This window comes from Microcaecilia unicolor, chromosome 5 (assembly GCF_901765095.1).
Source record: "Microcaecilia unicolor chromosome 5, aMicUni1.1, whole genome shotgun sequence".
Lineage (NCBI taxonomy): Eukaryota > Metazoa > Chordata > Amphibia > Gymnophiona > Siphonopidae > Microcaecilia > Microcaecilia unicolor.
In genome coordinates this window covers 14,454,386-14,469,160 of record NC_044035.1, presented here as the reverse complement: position 1 = coordinate 14,469,160, position 14,775 = coordinate 14,454,386, and the positions used below count along the sequence as shown (strand labels likewise).

The following is a 14,775-nucleotide window of genomic DNA, read 5'->3' as shown; positions in this document are numbered from 1 at the left end:
CGTGCGCCTAAGCAGCCCCCTGCACCTCCACAGCAAAAGCCGGGGACGGGCTTTTGACTGGATCCATGGGAACATAGCCGCCCTACAAGTGTCCGTACCGGACGACCTGCCGGTAGGAGGGAGGTTAAAATTCTTTCACCAAAGGTGGCCTCTCATAACCTCCGACCAGTGGGTTCTCCAAATAGTGCGGTGCGGATACGCCCTGAATTTGGCCTCCCTGCCTCCAAATTGTCCTCCGGGAGCTCAGTCTTTCAGCTCCCATCACAAGCAGGTACTTGCAGAGGAACTCTCCGCCCTTCTCAGCGCCAATGCGGTCGAGCCCGTACCACCCGGGCAGGAAGGGCAGGGATTCTATTCCAGGTACTTCCTTGTGGAAAAGAAAACAGGGGGGATGCGTCCCATCCTAGACCTGAGAGGCCTGAACAAATTCCTGGTCAAAGAAAAGTTCAGGATGCTTTCCTTGGGCACCCTTCTGCCAATGATTCAGAAAAACGATTGGCTATGTTCCCTGGATTTAAAGGACGCATACACTCACATCCCGATACTGCCAGCTCACAGACAGTATCTCAGATTCCGCCTGGGCGCACGGCACTTTCAGTATTGTGTGCTGCCCTTTGGGCTCGCCTCTGCCCCACGAGTGTTTACAAAGTGCCTCGTGGTGGTGGCGGCCTACCTACGCAAGCTGGGAGTGCACGTGTTCCCATATCTCGACGATTGGCTGGTCAAGAACACCTCGGAGGCAGGAGCCCTCCGGTCCATGCAGTGCACTATTCAACTTCTGGAGCTGCTGGGGTTTGTGATAAATTACCCAAAGTCCCATCTCCAGCCAACTCAGTCCCTGGAATTCATAGGAGCGCTGCTGAATTCCCAGACGGCTCAGGCCTACCTTCCCGAAGCGAGGGCCACCAATCTCTTGGCCCTGGCTTCGCAGACCAGAGCGTCTCAGCAGATCACAGCTCGGCAGATGTTGAGACTTCTGGGTCATATGGCCTCCACAGTTCATGTGACTCCCATGGCTCGTCTTCACATGAGATCTGCTCAATGGACCCTAGCTTCCCAGTGGTTCCAAGCCACCGGGAATCTAGAAGATGTCATCCGCCTCTCCACCAGTTGCCGCACTTCACTGCTCTGGTGGACCATCCGGACCAATTTGACCCTGGGACGTCCATTCCAAATTCCGCAGCCCACGAAAGTGCTGACGACGGATGCATCTCGCCTGGGGTGGGGAGCCCATGTCGATGGGCTTCACACCCAGGGTCTGTGGTCCCTCCAGGAAAAGGATCTGCAGATCAACCTCCTGGAGCTCCGAGCGATCTGGAACGCACTGAAGGCTTTCAGAGATCGGCTGTCCTGCCAAATTATCCAAATTCGGACAGACAATCAGGTTGCAGGGGGGCACCGGATCTCGCCCCCTGTGCCAGGAGGCCGTCGGGATGTGGCGTTGGGCGTGTCGGTTCGGCATGCTCCTCCAAGCCACGTACCTGGCAGGCGTAAACAACAGTCTGGCCGACAGACTGAGCAGAGTCATGCAACCGCACGAGTGGTCGCTTCATGCCAGAGTGGTACGCAAGATCTTCCGAGCGTGGGGCACCCCCTCGGTGGACCTTTTCGCCTCTCAGACCAACCACAAGCTGCCTCTGTTCTGTTCCAGACTTCAGGCACACGGCAGGCTAGCGTCGGATGCTTTTCTCCTCCATTGGGGGACCGGCCTCCTGTATGCTTATCCTCCCATACCTTTGGTGGGGAAGACCTTACTGAAGCTCAAGCAAGACCGCGGCACCATGATTCTGATCGCGCCCTTTTGGGCCCGTCAGATCTGGTTCCCTCTTCTTCTGGAGTTGTCCTCCAAAGAACCGTGGAGATTGGAGTGTTTTCCGACTCTCATTTCGCAGAACGACGGAGCGTTGCTGCACCCCAACCTTCAGTCTCTGGCTCTCACGGCCTGGATGTTGAGGGCGTAGACTTCACTGCGTTGGGTCTGTCTGAGGGTGTCTCCCGGGTCCTGCTTGCCTCTAGGAAGGATTCCACTAAAAAGAGTTACTTTTTCAAGTGGAGGAGGTTTGTCGTGTGGTGTGAGAGCATGGCCCTAGAACCTCGTTCTTGCCCTGCACAGAACCTGCTTGAATACCTTCTGCACTTATCAGAGTCTGGCCTCAAGACCAACTCAGTAAGGAATCACCTTAGTGCGATTAGTGCTTACCATTATCGTGTGGAAGGTAAAGCCATCTCTGGAGAGCCTTTAGTAGTTCGATTCATGAGAGGCTTGCTTTTGTCAAAGCCCCCTATCAAGCCTCCTACAGTGTCATGGGATCTCAACGTCGTCCTCACCCAGCTGATGAAACCTCCTTTTGAGCCACTGAATACCTGCCATCTGAAGTACTTGACCTGGAAGGTCATTTTCTTGGTGGCAGTTACTTCAGCTCGTAGGGTCAGTGAGCTTCAAGCCCTGGTAGCTCATGCTCCATATACCAAATTTCATCACAACAGAGTAGTGCTCTGCACCCACCCAAAGTTCCTGCCGAACCAAAGTTCCATCTTAACCAGTCAATTGTCTTGCCAACATTCTTCCCCAGGCCGCATACCCGCCCTGCTGAACGTCAGTTGCACACATTGGACTGCAAGAGAGCATTGGCCTTCTACTTGGAGCGGACACAGCCCAACAGACAGTCCGCCCAATTGTTTATTTCTTTCGACCCTAACAGGCTAGGGGTCGCTGTCGGGAAACGCACCATCTCCAATTGGCTAGCAGATTGCATTTCCTTCACTTACGCCCAGGCTGGGCTGACTCTTGAGGGTCATGTCACGGCTCATAGTGTCAGAGCCATGGCAGCGTCGGTGGCCCACTTGAAGTCAGCCACTATTGAAGAGATCTGCAAGGCTGCGACGTGGTCATCTGTCCACACATTCACATCTCATTACTGCCTCCAGCAGGATACCCGACGCGACAGTCGGTTCGGGCAGTCGGTGCTGCAGAATCTGTTTGGGGTGTAAATCCAACTCCACCCTCCAGGACCCGAATTTATTCTGGTCAGGCTGCACTCTCAGTTAGTTGTTCTTCGTAGGTCAATCTCTGTTATACCCTCGCCGTTGCGAGGTTCCATTGACCTGGGTTCTTGTTTTGAGTGAGCCTGAGAGCTAGGGATACCCCAGTCGTGAGAACAAGCAGCCTGCTTGTCCTCGGAGAAAGGGTATGATACATACCTGTAGCAGTTGTTCTCCGAGGACAGCAGGCTGATTGTTCTCACCTACCCTCCCTCCTCCCCTTTGGAGTTGTGTGTTTCATCTTTTTGCTAGTCATTCAACTGGCGGGAGCGGTCGCGCACGGGCGGGAAGACGGCCGCGCATGCGCGGTGGGCGTGCCCTGCGTGCCGACCGTCCCGCGAAGCTTCTTTCCGGTTGGTGGGGGCTACCGCGGACGTCACCCTAGTCGTGAGAACAATCAGCCTGCTGTCCTCGGAGAACAACTACTACAGGTATGTATCATACCCTTTCAAGGTCGTCGGGTGGGGGGGTGGGTTGGTGATGCGGTGAGGGGGGGTCAGTGTTGCCCCGCTCCCTGCCACTTGCTCAGAAGTGGCAGGTAGTGGAGCACTGACAGCTGATTCCCAGGCAGGAGGAGGAGTAGGGAAACACGCTGCCTGTTTCCCTACTCCTCCCCTTGCTTTGGAATCAATTGTCACTGACCTCACTGATGTCAGTGCGTGCCTGCCTAGCAGACCACCTCTGAGGGAGGCACGGTCCCAGGCACATTAGAACGTTGGAGGTGAGAATTATTATATAGGATTTGTAGCATTTGTATCCCGCATCTTCCCACCTATTTGCAGGCTCAATGTGGCGTACAATTGTTCTGTAATGGTGATCACCAATTTCAGAAAAGAGAAATACATAGTTAAAATATGGAGGTGACAGAGTGGAATTAGGTAGTCAAATAAATAAAGTTCATTTTCGTAATAAGAAATAAAAGGTAATTGGATAAAACTTCAATCGTAGTAGATTAGCTTGAACAATCAGGAATAAAGAGTTACCGTTTGTGTAGTTCTGGTGTAAATTTTGTTATTGGTATTTAGGATGGATCTTTGTGGTATGCCTTATTGAGTAGGTTGGTTTTCAGTCATTTTCGGAAATTATTTATGTCGTGTGTTGTTTTTACAAAAAACTGAAGTGAAATTTAGGTAGTCTGTTAAAATTGAGAACCTCCATTCTCAGACATGCCCCTGTTCCGCATACAGACAGCGCCAGAGTCTCAGTGCACGGCTGAGACAATGGTGCAGAGATAAGGGATTCAGGGTCACGCTTAGTGCATGCTAACATTTTGTATCTGCCATCACAGCCATGTTGCTTCTGTAGGTGCGGTGGCAGCAGCGCACACTAATTCCTGGTTCGGAGTAAGGTGTCTTCATAAGAAAATGCCAGTAAGTGGTGGTAAAGAATGAAGTAGTCCAGGCATATTTAAACAGACAGAGATAAATGATTTATTTATTAATTTATTTATTGCATTTGTATCCCACATTTTCCCACCTCCTTGCAGGCTCAATGTGGCTTACAATACATCATGAATGGTGGAAATACATAAGAAAATAGACATTTAGTATTACAGAAAGATCTTGGGTAACATGATAATGATAAAACATGATAGTGGTGTAACAAGCAAATATTGTAAGACAATTCTGGATATTTGTGTAGGAGCTCACATTTTTTGATCTTTGTGGTACGCCTTGTTAAAGAGATGGGCCTTCAATAGTTTGCGAAAGTTAGTTAGTTCATTCCACATTCCACATTACCCCCATCAACTACTACATAGGTTGGGAATAAGAATTGAAAACATACTTTAAATTGTATATGCATGCCAAAAAGCTAAAAACAAAATAAGATTAAACAGTTAGAATGTACAGCGCTGGGCCGTGTGGTTCCCAGGAAGGAAATATCATTTGAATACCCCTATTATATATGCAATGGACTTCCCACCTGGTAGAGAGGAGGGGGTGTATGGACAATGGTCAGCTTCATCTTTGCGGGTGTTGGGACAACTTTGGGATGAAGGTAAATGCCACTCGTTTGAATTTCTACAGGAGGAGTATGGCCTAGCAAATAAAGATATATTCCAATACATGCAGGTTTGGGACTTCATACACCGAAAAGCCAAGGATGAACTAGGGCTAACAGTGACAGAATTAGAGAGGGCAATGGGAGCGGGGGCAGGAAAGGGTGGAGTATCCAGGATATACAAAGCGTTATTACATCAATCGGTCCCCCTAATCCAATATACAGATAAATGGGAGGCACTTTTATCAGTGAAATATGAGCAGGATAAATGGCTAAAGATATTTAAAAAAACTTCTGGCTTTCTCCGTGGCGACACCCCTGGTAGAAAACGGATATAAGATGTTATATCAATGGTACCTCACCCCTCACAGACTAACACGAATCTTAAAGACAGGGAAGGCGACTTGTTGGCGAGGATGTGGGGCCAAGGGCACTTTTTGGCATATGTGGTGGGATTGCCCGACTATAAAGACGTTTTGGACAAACTTACTTACACACCTACAGACTAAGTTGGGGATAGCTATTGCTTTGGATCCAGGGCTCTGTTTACTCAATATACCGGTACCAGGTATACATAGTTCATTTCACTGTCTTTTATCCCATGTGGTTACAGCTGCCCGGACTTTAATAGCAAGACTTTGGAAGCAAACCATGGCACCATCATTGGAACAAGTGTTTGCTAAAGTGGACTTCTGTTGTATAATGGACAAAATGACAGCTGTGAAAAGAGGTCGAGTGGTGAAGTTCTTTAAAAATTGGTCCTCATATATGACATGGAGAGGGATATCTGTTTAATTGCTGTTGAGCCTCTAGAGAGGAGAATAAATGATTAGTCTGAAGTTACTCCTGGCAAGGGGATGGGGGGAGGGAGAGGGCAGTTGGGGAACATGTTTATGGCAATAGATTTTGAAAAGTTTCTCTGTATTATGAGGCATTATTGGCTGATGTTCTGTAGATGGCTTTATGGAAAATAATAAAAATATGTTAAAAAAAAAAGAATGTACAGCGCTAAATGAAGATATGGCCATACAGTACTAGGCATCTCAGAGACCTGATAAGAGGAGGTCAACCAATGACACCAGGGTATAAATAATGTAAAAATGATGGGGTGGTGCTGTATGTTGGGCATAGGGTCAAACAGAACAAGAGTCCTGCAGGAAACAAAATTCAATGTGGAATCATTTATGGATAGAAATTCCACGTGCGATGGGGAAGAATATAATGGTGGGGATAGACAGACAGTGATATGCTAACAAAAATTAGGAAGACTAACCAAATTGGTGACAAGATAATAATGGGAAATTTCAGTTCTCTCAGTATTGTTGGGGTTGAATGTTTATCAGGACATGCGAGGGAGATAATGTTTCTAGATCCTATTAATAACTGCTTCATTGACAACTGGCCTTGTAACCAGTGAGAAGGGGAATTAATTTAGATCTAGTCTATGGCCCTTATCTTAGCAGCTCCATTTGTTTTAGATGTCGGTAAACTGGCATTTAGATGTCCGTGGTGATCATAATCAGTTGTTTTTATCATAATCACTGGGAAAAGGATGCTAAAGAAAACTGCTGTTGTCTTAGGGGTCGATGTTCAAAGTGATTTAACCAGACAGCGGGGCTATTTGCTGATATTCAATGGCACTTAACCGGTTAGTACCGTTGAATATCAGCATTAACGGCTAAAGGCATAGCTAGCTATTTTGTAAGCAGTCTGGGAGTGGAGTCAATACTTACGTGGTTAAGTGCCTATCCAGCTCGTTTTCGAAAGAGATCGCCGGCCGTCTTCCGACACAAATTGGGAGATGACCGACGATCTCCTGAAACCGGCCAAATCAGTATAATCGAAAGCCAATTTTAGCCGGCTTCAACTGCTTTCTGTTGCGGAGCTGGTGAAACTTCAAGGGGGCGTGTCGGTAGGGAAGGCAGGAAGGGGGCGGGATGGGGGCGTGCTCACAAGATGGCTGGCTTCACCCGATAATGGGGAAAAAAAAGCCAGGCTTGACGAGCATTTTGCCGGCTTTACTTGGTCCCTTTTTTTTCACGACCAAACTTCAAAAAGGAGCCCCAACTGACCAAATGACCACCGGAGGGAATCGGGGATCACCTCCCCTTACTCCCCCAGTGGTCACCAACCCCCTCCCACCCCCCCCCCCCCCCCCCCCAAAAAAAACTTTTTTTGCCAGCCTCTATGCCAGCCTGAAATGTCATACCCAGCTCCCTGACAGCAGTATGCAAGTCCCTGGAGCAGTTTCTAGTGGGTGCAGTGCACTTCAGACAGGTGGACCCAGGCCCATCCCCCCCCTACCTGTTACACTTGTGGTGGTAAATGGGAGCCCTCCAACCCCCCCCCCCCCAAAAAAAAAACCCACTCCAAAAAAACCCACCTGTAGGTGCCCCCTTCACCCCTTAGGGCTATGGTAATGGTGTACAGTTGTGGGGAGTGGGTTTTGGGGGGGATTTGGGGGGCTCAGTACTCAAGGTAAGGGAGCTATGCACCTGGGAGCTATTTAAAATTTTTTTTTTTAATTTTTAGAAGTGCCCCCTAGGGTGCCCAGTTGGTGTCCTGGCATGTGAGGGGGCCAGTGCACTACAAATGCTGGCTCCTCCCACGACCAAATGCCTTGGATTTGGCCGGGTTTGAGATCACCAGCATTAGTTTCCATTATCGCCGAAAATCGATGCCGGCCATCTCAAACCCAGCCATCTTTGACATTTGGCCAGGTCCAACCGTATTAGCAAAGAAAAAGATGGCTGGCTCCGCCCATTTACGGAGCCGGCCCCGGAGATGGCCACCCATAGAGATGGCCAGCGCCGTTCGATTATTCCCCTGCACGTTAGCCAGACAAATCAGACCACATAAAACTCAGTCCTATCTTTATCCGGTTTGATTTAGGTGGCAATGTACTGAATATAAGAGATAGCCGGCGGCACGAACCCGGATAGTCAATGCTGGTGCCCAGACATGGCCTGGCATTGAATATCCAGGCATAACACCAGCGGTGGGCAAAAAAAGCTGGCCATCGCTGGCTGAATATTTACCCCTTAATTTTAAAAAGAAAGACTATGATAAAATGAGGAAATTATTTAAAAAAAAGAAGACAAAAGGAGTGGTTGCCAAGGTCAAAACTTTTACTTCAAGCATGGATATTATTTAAAAATACCGTTTGAAAACCCAGGTAGAGTATTTTCAGTGTATTAAAGAAGGTTGAAAGAAGATCAGATGACTGCCAGTGTGATTTAATACTGAAGCAGTTAAGCCAACATGTCATATTTCAGAAAATGGAAAGCAGACCCAAATGAGGAAAACAGGAATGAGCAGAAGCACTGGTAAATAAGACATAAAACAATAATAAGGCAGGCCAAGAGAGACTATATGGTACTTATGATTTGGACTGGGAACTATTGGGGAGGGGGAGATGTTCGTGTTTAGTGAACTTACTGGAATGCAAACAAAGCACTTTAGAATCAAAATATTTTAGAAACGTGAAAAAAAAACTCCATAAATTACCGTATTTTTCGGACTATAAGACGCACTTTTTCCCCCCCAAATTTGGGAGGAAAAAGTGCGTCTTAAAGTCCGAAGGTAGAGATTTGGCTGGCTGGCAGGCCGCCCGCCCTCCGAGTTCGGGATCGCCCTCCCCCCGGCCTTGTCACCACTTCTCCCTACTCACGCGATCTTCCCTGGTGGTCTAGTGACGTCGAGGCAGGAAAGAGCCCCCTCTTTCCTGCCCAGCGCGCTGCTCTCCATCCTCCTGTATGCAGCCTAACGGTCTCGACGAGATTCAAAATGGCCGCCGAGAATTGAAGTCTCGGCGGCCATTTTGAATCTCGCCGAGACCGTCAGGCTGCATACAGGTGGATGGAGAGTAGCGCGCTGGGCAGGAAAGAGGGGACTCTTTCCTGCCCCGACGTCACTAGACCACCAGGGACGATCGCGTGAGTAAGGGGAGAGGTGGTGACAGGGCCGGGGAGGAGGTAACCCTGAGGGCGATCCCGAACTTGGAGGGAGGGATTCGGACAAGACGCACCGGAGCACCTAGGTTTTAGAGGAGGGAAAAAGGAAATTTTTTTTTTCTATTTCCCTCCTCTAAAACCTAGGTGCGTCTTATGGTCCGGTGCGTCTTATAGTCCGAAAAATACGGTAATATGAAAGTGGAGAGAGACAGAATTAGAAGCAGGCAATGTAGAAATAGAGAGGATAGACTGCTGAGCCAATGAAGAACCTGTTTCAGTTTCTTTCTTTTCTGAACTGTATAAGAGATCGTCACCTCCCTTAAGTCAGCCTTAACTGTCTTGGGGCAAAGCTTCAGATTATCTTTATGGGCTATGTTAAAGCTTTCATACTCTAGAGCTTGGAAGAAACTCCCTGCAGTCAGTTACTATGTTTGGCAAGCATTCTACATGGGTAAGAAGGATAGTCAAGAGATAGGGGAGTTGGTGGACCAGGAGGAGGGAGAAAAAAGAGAGAGGGAGAGATGCTGGACATCATGGCAAGAAAGGTAATTTTAAAACAATACAGGAACGTAAGACCTTTGAAATAAGAATGATTGAATATTTTGACACCCAACAAACAGGACTTAATAAGGATCTGGGTTTTCTAACTCATTATAAAACATAAAGCTGTATTTCTCTGTTTATTACCCTCCTCTCACCTACCAATACCCATTCTGTTAGAATATCAATGAAATGCTTTGATGTCCCCATGCGTACCCCCACCCTCTCACTCTGTCAGACTGTCAAAGTAATGCTTTTGATGTTTCTCTCATATATACTATCTGCTACCTCATTTGCTTATTTCCGATCTGAGGAAGAAGGGCAACCTTCGAAAGCTAATCAAGAAATGTATTAAGTTATGTCCAATAAAAAAGGTATCATCTTATTTTCTTTTCCATCTTTTATTTTGTTTGATTTCTATAGATTCTACATGGAATGTTGCTATTCCACTAGCAACATTCCATGTAGAAGTCAGCCCTTGCAGATCACCAATGTGGCCGCGCAGGCTTCTGCTTCTGTGAGTCTGACGTCCTGCACGTACGTGCAGGACGTCAGACTCACAGAAACAGAAGCCTGCGCAGCCTTCTACATGGAATGTTGCTAGTGGAATAGCAACATTCCATGTAGAATCTCCAATAGTATCTATTTTATTTTTGTTACATTTGTACCCCGCGCTTTCCCACTCATGGCAGGCTCAATGCAGCTTACATGGGGCAATGGAGGGTTAAGTGACTTGCCCAGAGTCACAAGGAGCTGCCTGTGCCTGAAGTGGGAATCGAAGTCAGTTCCTCAGTTCCCCAGGACCAAAGTCCACCACCCTAACCACTAGGCCACTCCTCCACTGTTGCTACTATTTGAGATTCTACATGGAATGTTGCTATTCCACTAGCAACATTCCATGTAGAAGTCGGCCCTTGCAGATCACCAATGTGGCCGCGCAGGCTTCTACATGGAATGTTGCTAGTGGAATAGCAACATTCCATGTAGAATCTCCAATAGTATCTATTTTATTTTTGTTACATTTGTACCCCGCGCTTTCCCACTCATGGCAGGCTCAATGCAGCTTACATGGGGCAATGGAGGGTTAAGTGACTTGCCCAGAGTCACAAGGAGCTGCCTGTGCCTGAAGTGGGAATCGAAGTCAGTTCCTCAGTTCCCCAGGACCAAAGTCCACCACCCTAACCACTAGGCCACTCCTCCACTGTTGCTACTATTTGAGATTCTACATGGAATGTTGCTATTCCACTAGCAACATTCCATGTAGAAGTCGGCCCTTGCAGATCACCAATGTGGCCGCGCAGGCTTCTGCTTCTGTGAGTCTGACGTCCTGCACATACGTGCAGGACGTCAGACTCACAGAAACAGAAGCCTGCGCAGCCTTGTACATGGAATGTTGCTAGTGGAATAGCAACATTCCATGTAGAATCTCCAATAGTAGCAACATTCCATGTAGAATCTCCAATAGTATCTATTTTACTGTCATAGTAATGCTTGAATGTTTTCACTTATATACACTGTCAGCCAGCACATTTGCTTATTTCCGATCTGAGGAAGAAGGGCAACCTTCGAAAGCTAATCAAGAAATGTATTAAGTTATGTGCAATAAAAAAGGTATCATCTTATTTTCTTTTCCATCTTTTATTTTGTTTGATTTCTATTGATAACTGGTAAGAAAGGGAAAGAATAGAGAGAGAGAAAATATGCTGGACCGTAGGGGTTGGAGTTGGAGGGAAGGGAGATGCTAGACTTTTTTCCTCTATGCCAAGGGTCTCTAAACTGCAGTCCCAGAGCTTCGCTACTTCTCCCACATCGGGACCTAGGACAAGGTTAGTAGTCCCCCTGACACACTCGGCAAAGTCTCCAGCCCTTTCAGTAATCTGAAAGGTCCATCATGGCCCTTAGTCCAAAAGGTTTGAGGTCTTTTGCTGTATATAACATTTTCATGAAATGCCATGAATGTTATGAATCTGCATAGCATAGTTGCAACCTCCCATACCTAATGCACATCCTTTTCTGTCCCTCTCCTTTAAATATAAACGCAGAGATCTGGAAGAAGATCCATTGTTTACCGACAACATATTGCCAAGTCCAGAATGGCTCACTGCCTCTCCACCTGCTACTCCAGAGCACCATAAAGTGGATGGCAAGACCGAGGTCCACAAAATCGTGAACAGGTACTTATTTGTTTGCTGCACTTGTATCCCACATTTTCCCATCTATTTGTAGGCTCAGTGTGGCTTACAAAATGTTATAACAACATGTACACATTATAGGATAAGAATTTCAGAATATAGATACAGATGGGTACATAGAATATCATAGCAATCATATTAACGGAATAATAATTTTACAATTGTTACAAATAAGAGTGCATAAGTAAATCATATTGGATTGGAAGTGGATTGAAAGATCAACATAACATAATGATATCAGGACAAGATATAATATTCAGTCGTGAGGATGTAATTAAGATGAACAGATAGCAGGGTTCCTTAATAGTTGTGATTGGAATAATTAGGAAGTCAGATTGGTATGGGGAATCTTTATTGTACGCCGTTATGAATAAGTAGGTCTTTAATAACTTTCGGAAGGTTGTCAGGTCGTGTATTGTTTTTATGGCGATCGGTAATTCATTCCATAGTTGTGTGCAGGTGTATGAGAAACTGGATGTATGTACGGACTTGTATTTAAGTCCTCTGCAATTGGGATAATGAAGGTTTAAGCAGGTGCGTGATGAACTTTTGTTGTTTCTCTCTGGTAAGTCAATGAGGTCTGACATGTATGATGGGGCATCTCCATAAATGATTTTATGAACCAAGGTACATATCTTGAATGCAATATGATCTTTCAGTGGGAGCCAATGCAGGCTTTCTCTAAGGGGTCTGGCACTTTCATATTTGGCAAGCAACGTATGAATTTAGGTATACAGAAAGTCAACTTTGTAAAGCCTTTAAAATATATGTGCCTAATGAGATTCGCAGAGTTAGTAAGTGCTGTTGGGTTTTTGGGAATTGGTTAGATCTTGTTGTATAAATACTAGTAAACCTTTCACCCTAGCTGACCAGGACGTCAGTGAGGTTGCAAGAAGTCAAAAGCACAGCTGGATGTGCACTGAAGAATTTTGGCATTCACCTCGGAAGCATTTGGGGCAATTCTACAAAGGGCACTGAAGTTAGGGGGCCCTTTTACGCGTGCACAATTAGTGTCAATCCGGAACTACTGCCCGGCTACCGCGTGGTCCGGGCGGTAATTCCAATTTGTACGTTGCATCTGAAAATATTTTTGATTTTTGAATGTGCGGCGCTAACCGGGCAGTAATCGGCAGTGTACGCACGTTGACAATTACCACCCAGTTAACGCGTAAGACCTTACCGCTAAGTGAATGGGTGGCAGTAAGGTCTCGGACCCAAAATGGACGCGCACCAATTTTTATTATGCCGCACGTCCATTTTCAGCAAAAAAAAAAAAGGCCTGTTTTACAGGCGCGCTGAAAAATGGATCTGCGCACATCCGAAACACGCGCCTACACTAGCGCAGGCCATTTTTCAGCGCATCTTTGTAAAAGGACCTCTAGGTGCCCAAAAATTGTACGCTAAGTTTATCTTATTTATTGTATTTATATTTATTCTTTGTTATTTTACTATTGTTATGCTGTTAACAAAATTGTAGGGGTTATGTTAAACTGTACCCAGTGGCGTTCCTAGGGGGGGCTGACACCCGGCCCCCCGGGTGCAGCGCCCCCCCCCCCCCCCCCCCGGCGAAAGAACCCCCTTCCCCCCCCGGGTGCACGCCGCTGGGGGGGGGGGGGGTGCCGCGCGCCTGCCGGCTCTTCGTTTTCATGCTCCCTCTGCCCCGGAACAGGAAGTAACCTGTTCCGGGACAAAGGGAGCATGAAAACGAAGAGCCGACAGGCGCGCGGCACCCCCCCCCCCCCCCCTCCCCAGTGGTGTGCACCCGGGGCGGACTGCCCCCCCTCCCCCCCCGGTACGTCACTGACTGTACCTACTGTACGCCACCCTGGGTGAATCTCTTCATAAAGGCAGTTAATAAATCCCAATACATAAATAAATAGCATGAGGGGTAGCAGATGAGACTATATGAGAAAAGAAGAGCTGGAGACAACAGAGGGCAAGGGGACGTGTGTGTGGAAGGGGGAGAGCAGGGACAACAGAGAGTAAGGGGACATATGTGTGAGGGGGTGAGCTGGGGACAACAGAGTGTGTGTAGGGGGGAGAGCTGGGGACAGCAAACGGTAGGGGAATGTGTGGGTGGGGGGGGGGGAGCTGGGGACAATAGAGGGGTGTGTGTGGAGGGGAGAGCTGGGGACAGCAAAGGGTAAGGGAATGTGTGGGTGGGGGGGAGCTGGGGACAATAGAGGGGTGTGTGTGGAGGGGAGATCTGGGGACAGCAAAGGGTAAGGGAATGTGTGGGTGGGGGGGAGCTGGGGACAATAGAGGGGTGTGTGGAGGGGAGAGCTGGGGACGGGACAGCTGGGGACAGCAAAGGGTAAGGGAATGTGTGGGTGGGGGGAGCTGGGGACAACAGAGCAAGGGGACATGTGGAAGAAGAGATAAACTTAACCCTCCGTTGCCCCAGGTAGATCGCTTTGGATGTGGTTGCAAAAACTGGAGAAAAGCGGTATATCGAGTCCCATTCCCCTTCCCTTTAAAAAAAAAAAAAAAAAAACTAGGGGACAGCGGTAGGGAACGTGTGGGGGTGGGGACAACAGAAGGTTGATACTACTACTACTTACTTCTGTAGCGCTACTAAAATGTATGCAGTGCGGTACACATTATATGCATGTACTTCCTCTGTTCCTAGTGAGCTCACAGGGCAAGGTACTTTTTTTTTTTTTTTTTTTAAATCTGGGGCAATGGAGGGTTAACTGACTTGCCTAGGGTCACAAGGAGCTGCAGTGGGAATTGAACCCGGTTCCTTAGGATCTCAGCTCATTGCAATAACCATTAGGCTGAGGGAGACTGGGCAAAGGTTCACGTAGAGTGGTGTGGAGTGAAGAACTGAAGGAGGTAACACAATGTGAACGTGGGAGGGGGGATGAGCTGAGAGAGAATGTTGAAGAGGGGTGTTGAGGTAGGTGAGATTGTTGGGGGTGATCTGAAGAGGGACAGACAGTGTTGAAGAAGGGGAACACTGTATATATGTGTGTGGCTGGGGGGGGGAGGAGATTTTCTATTCCTATAGGTGCTTTGGGTTTCTGGATTTCATTTATTTTCATTTG

The 14,775-nt window shown here is 47.6% G+C and overlaps 1 protein-coding gene across 1 annotated transcript in view; it reads left to right on the top strand.

Moving 5' to 3' along the window:
* FAM160B1 (family with sequence similarity 160 member B1) overlaps positions 1–14,775 on the top strand; it is a 115,248-nt gene that overhangs the window by 68,373 nt on the left and 32,100 nt on the right. The window contains exon 12 of the mRNA XM_030202663.1: positions 11,579–11,710. Coding sequence (XP_030058523.1) covers positions 11,579–11,710 — 132 coding nt within the window. The remainder of the gene's footprint in view (positions 1–11,578; positions 11,711–14,775) is intronic.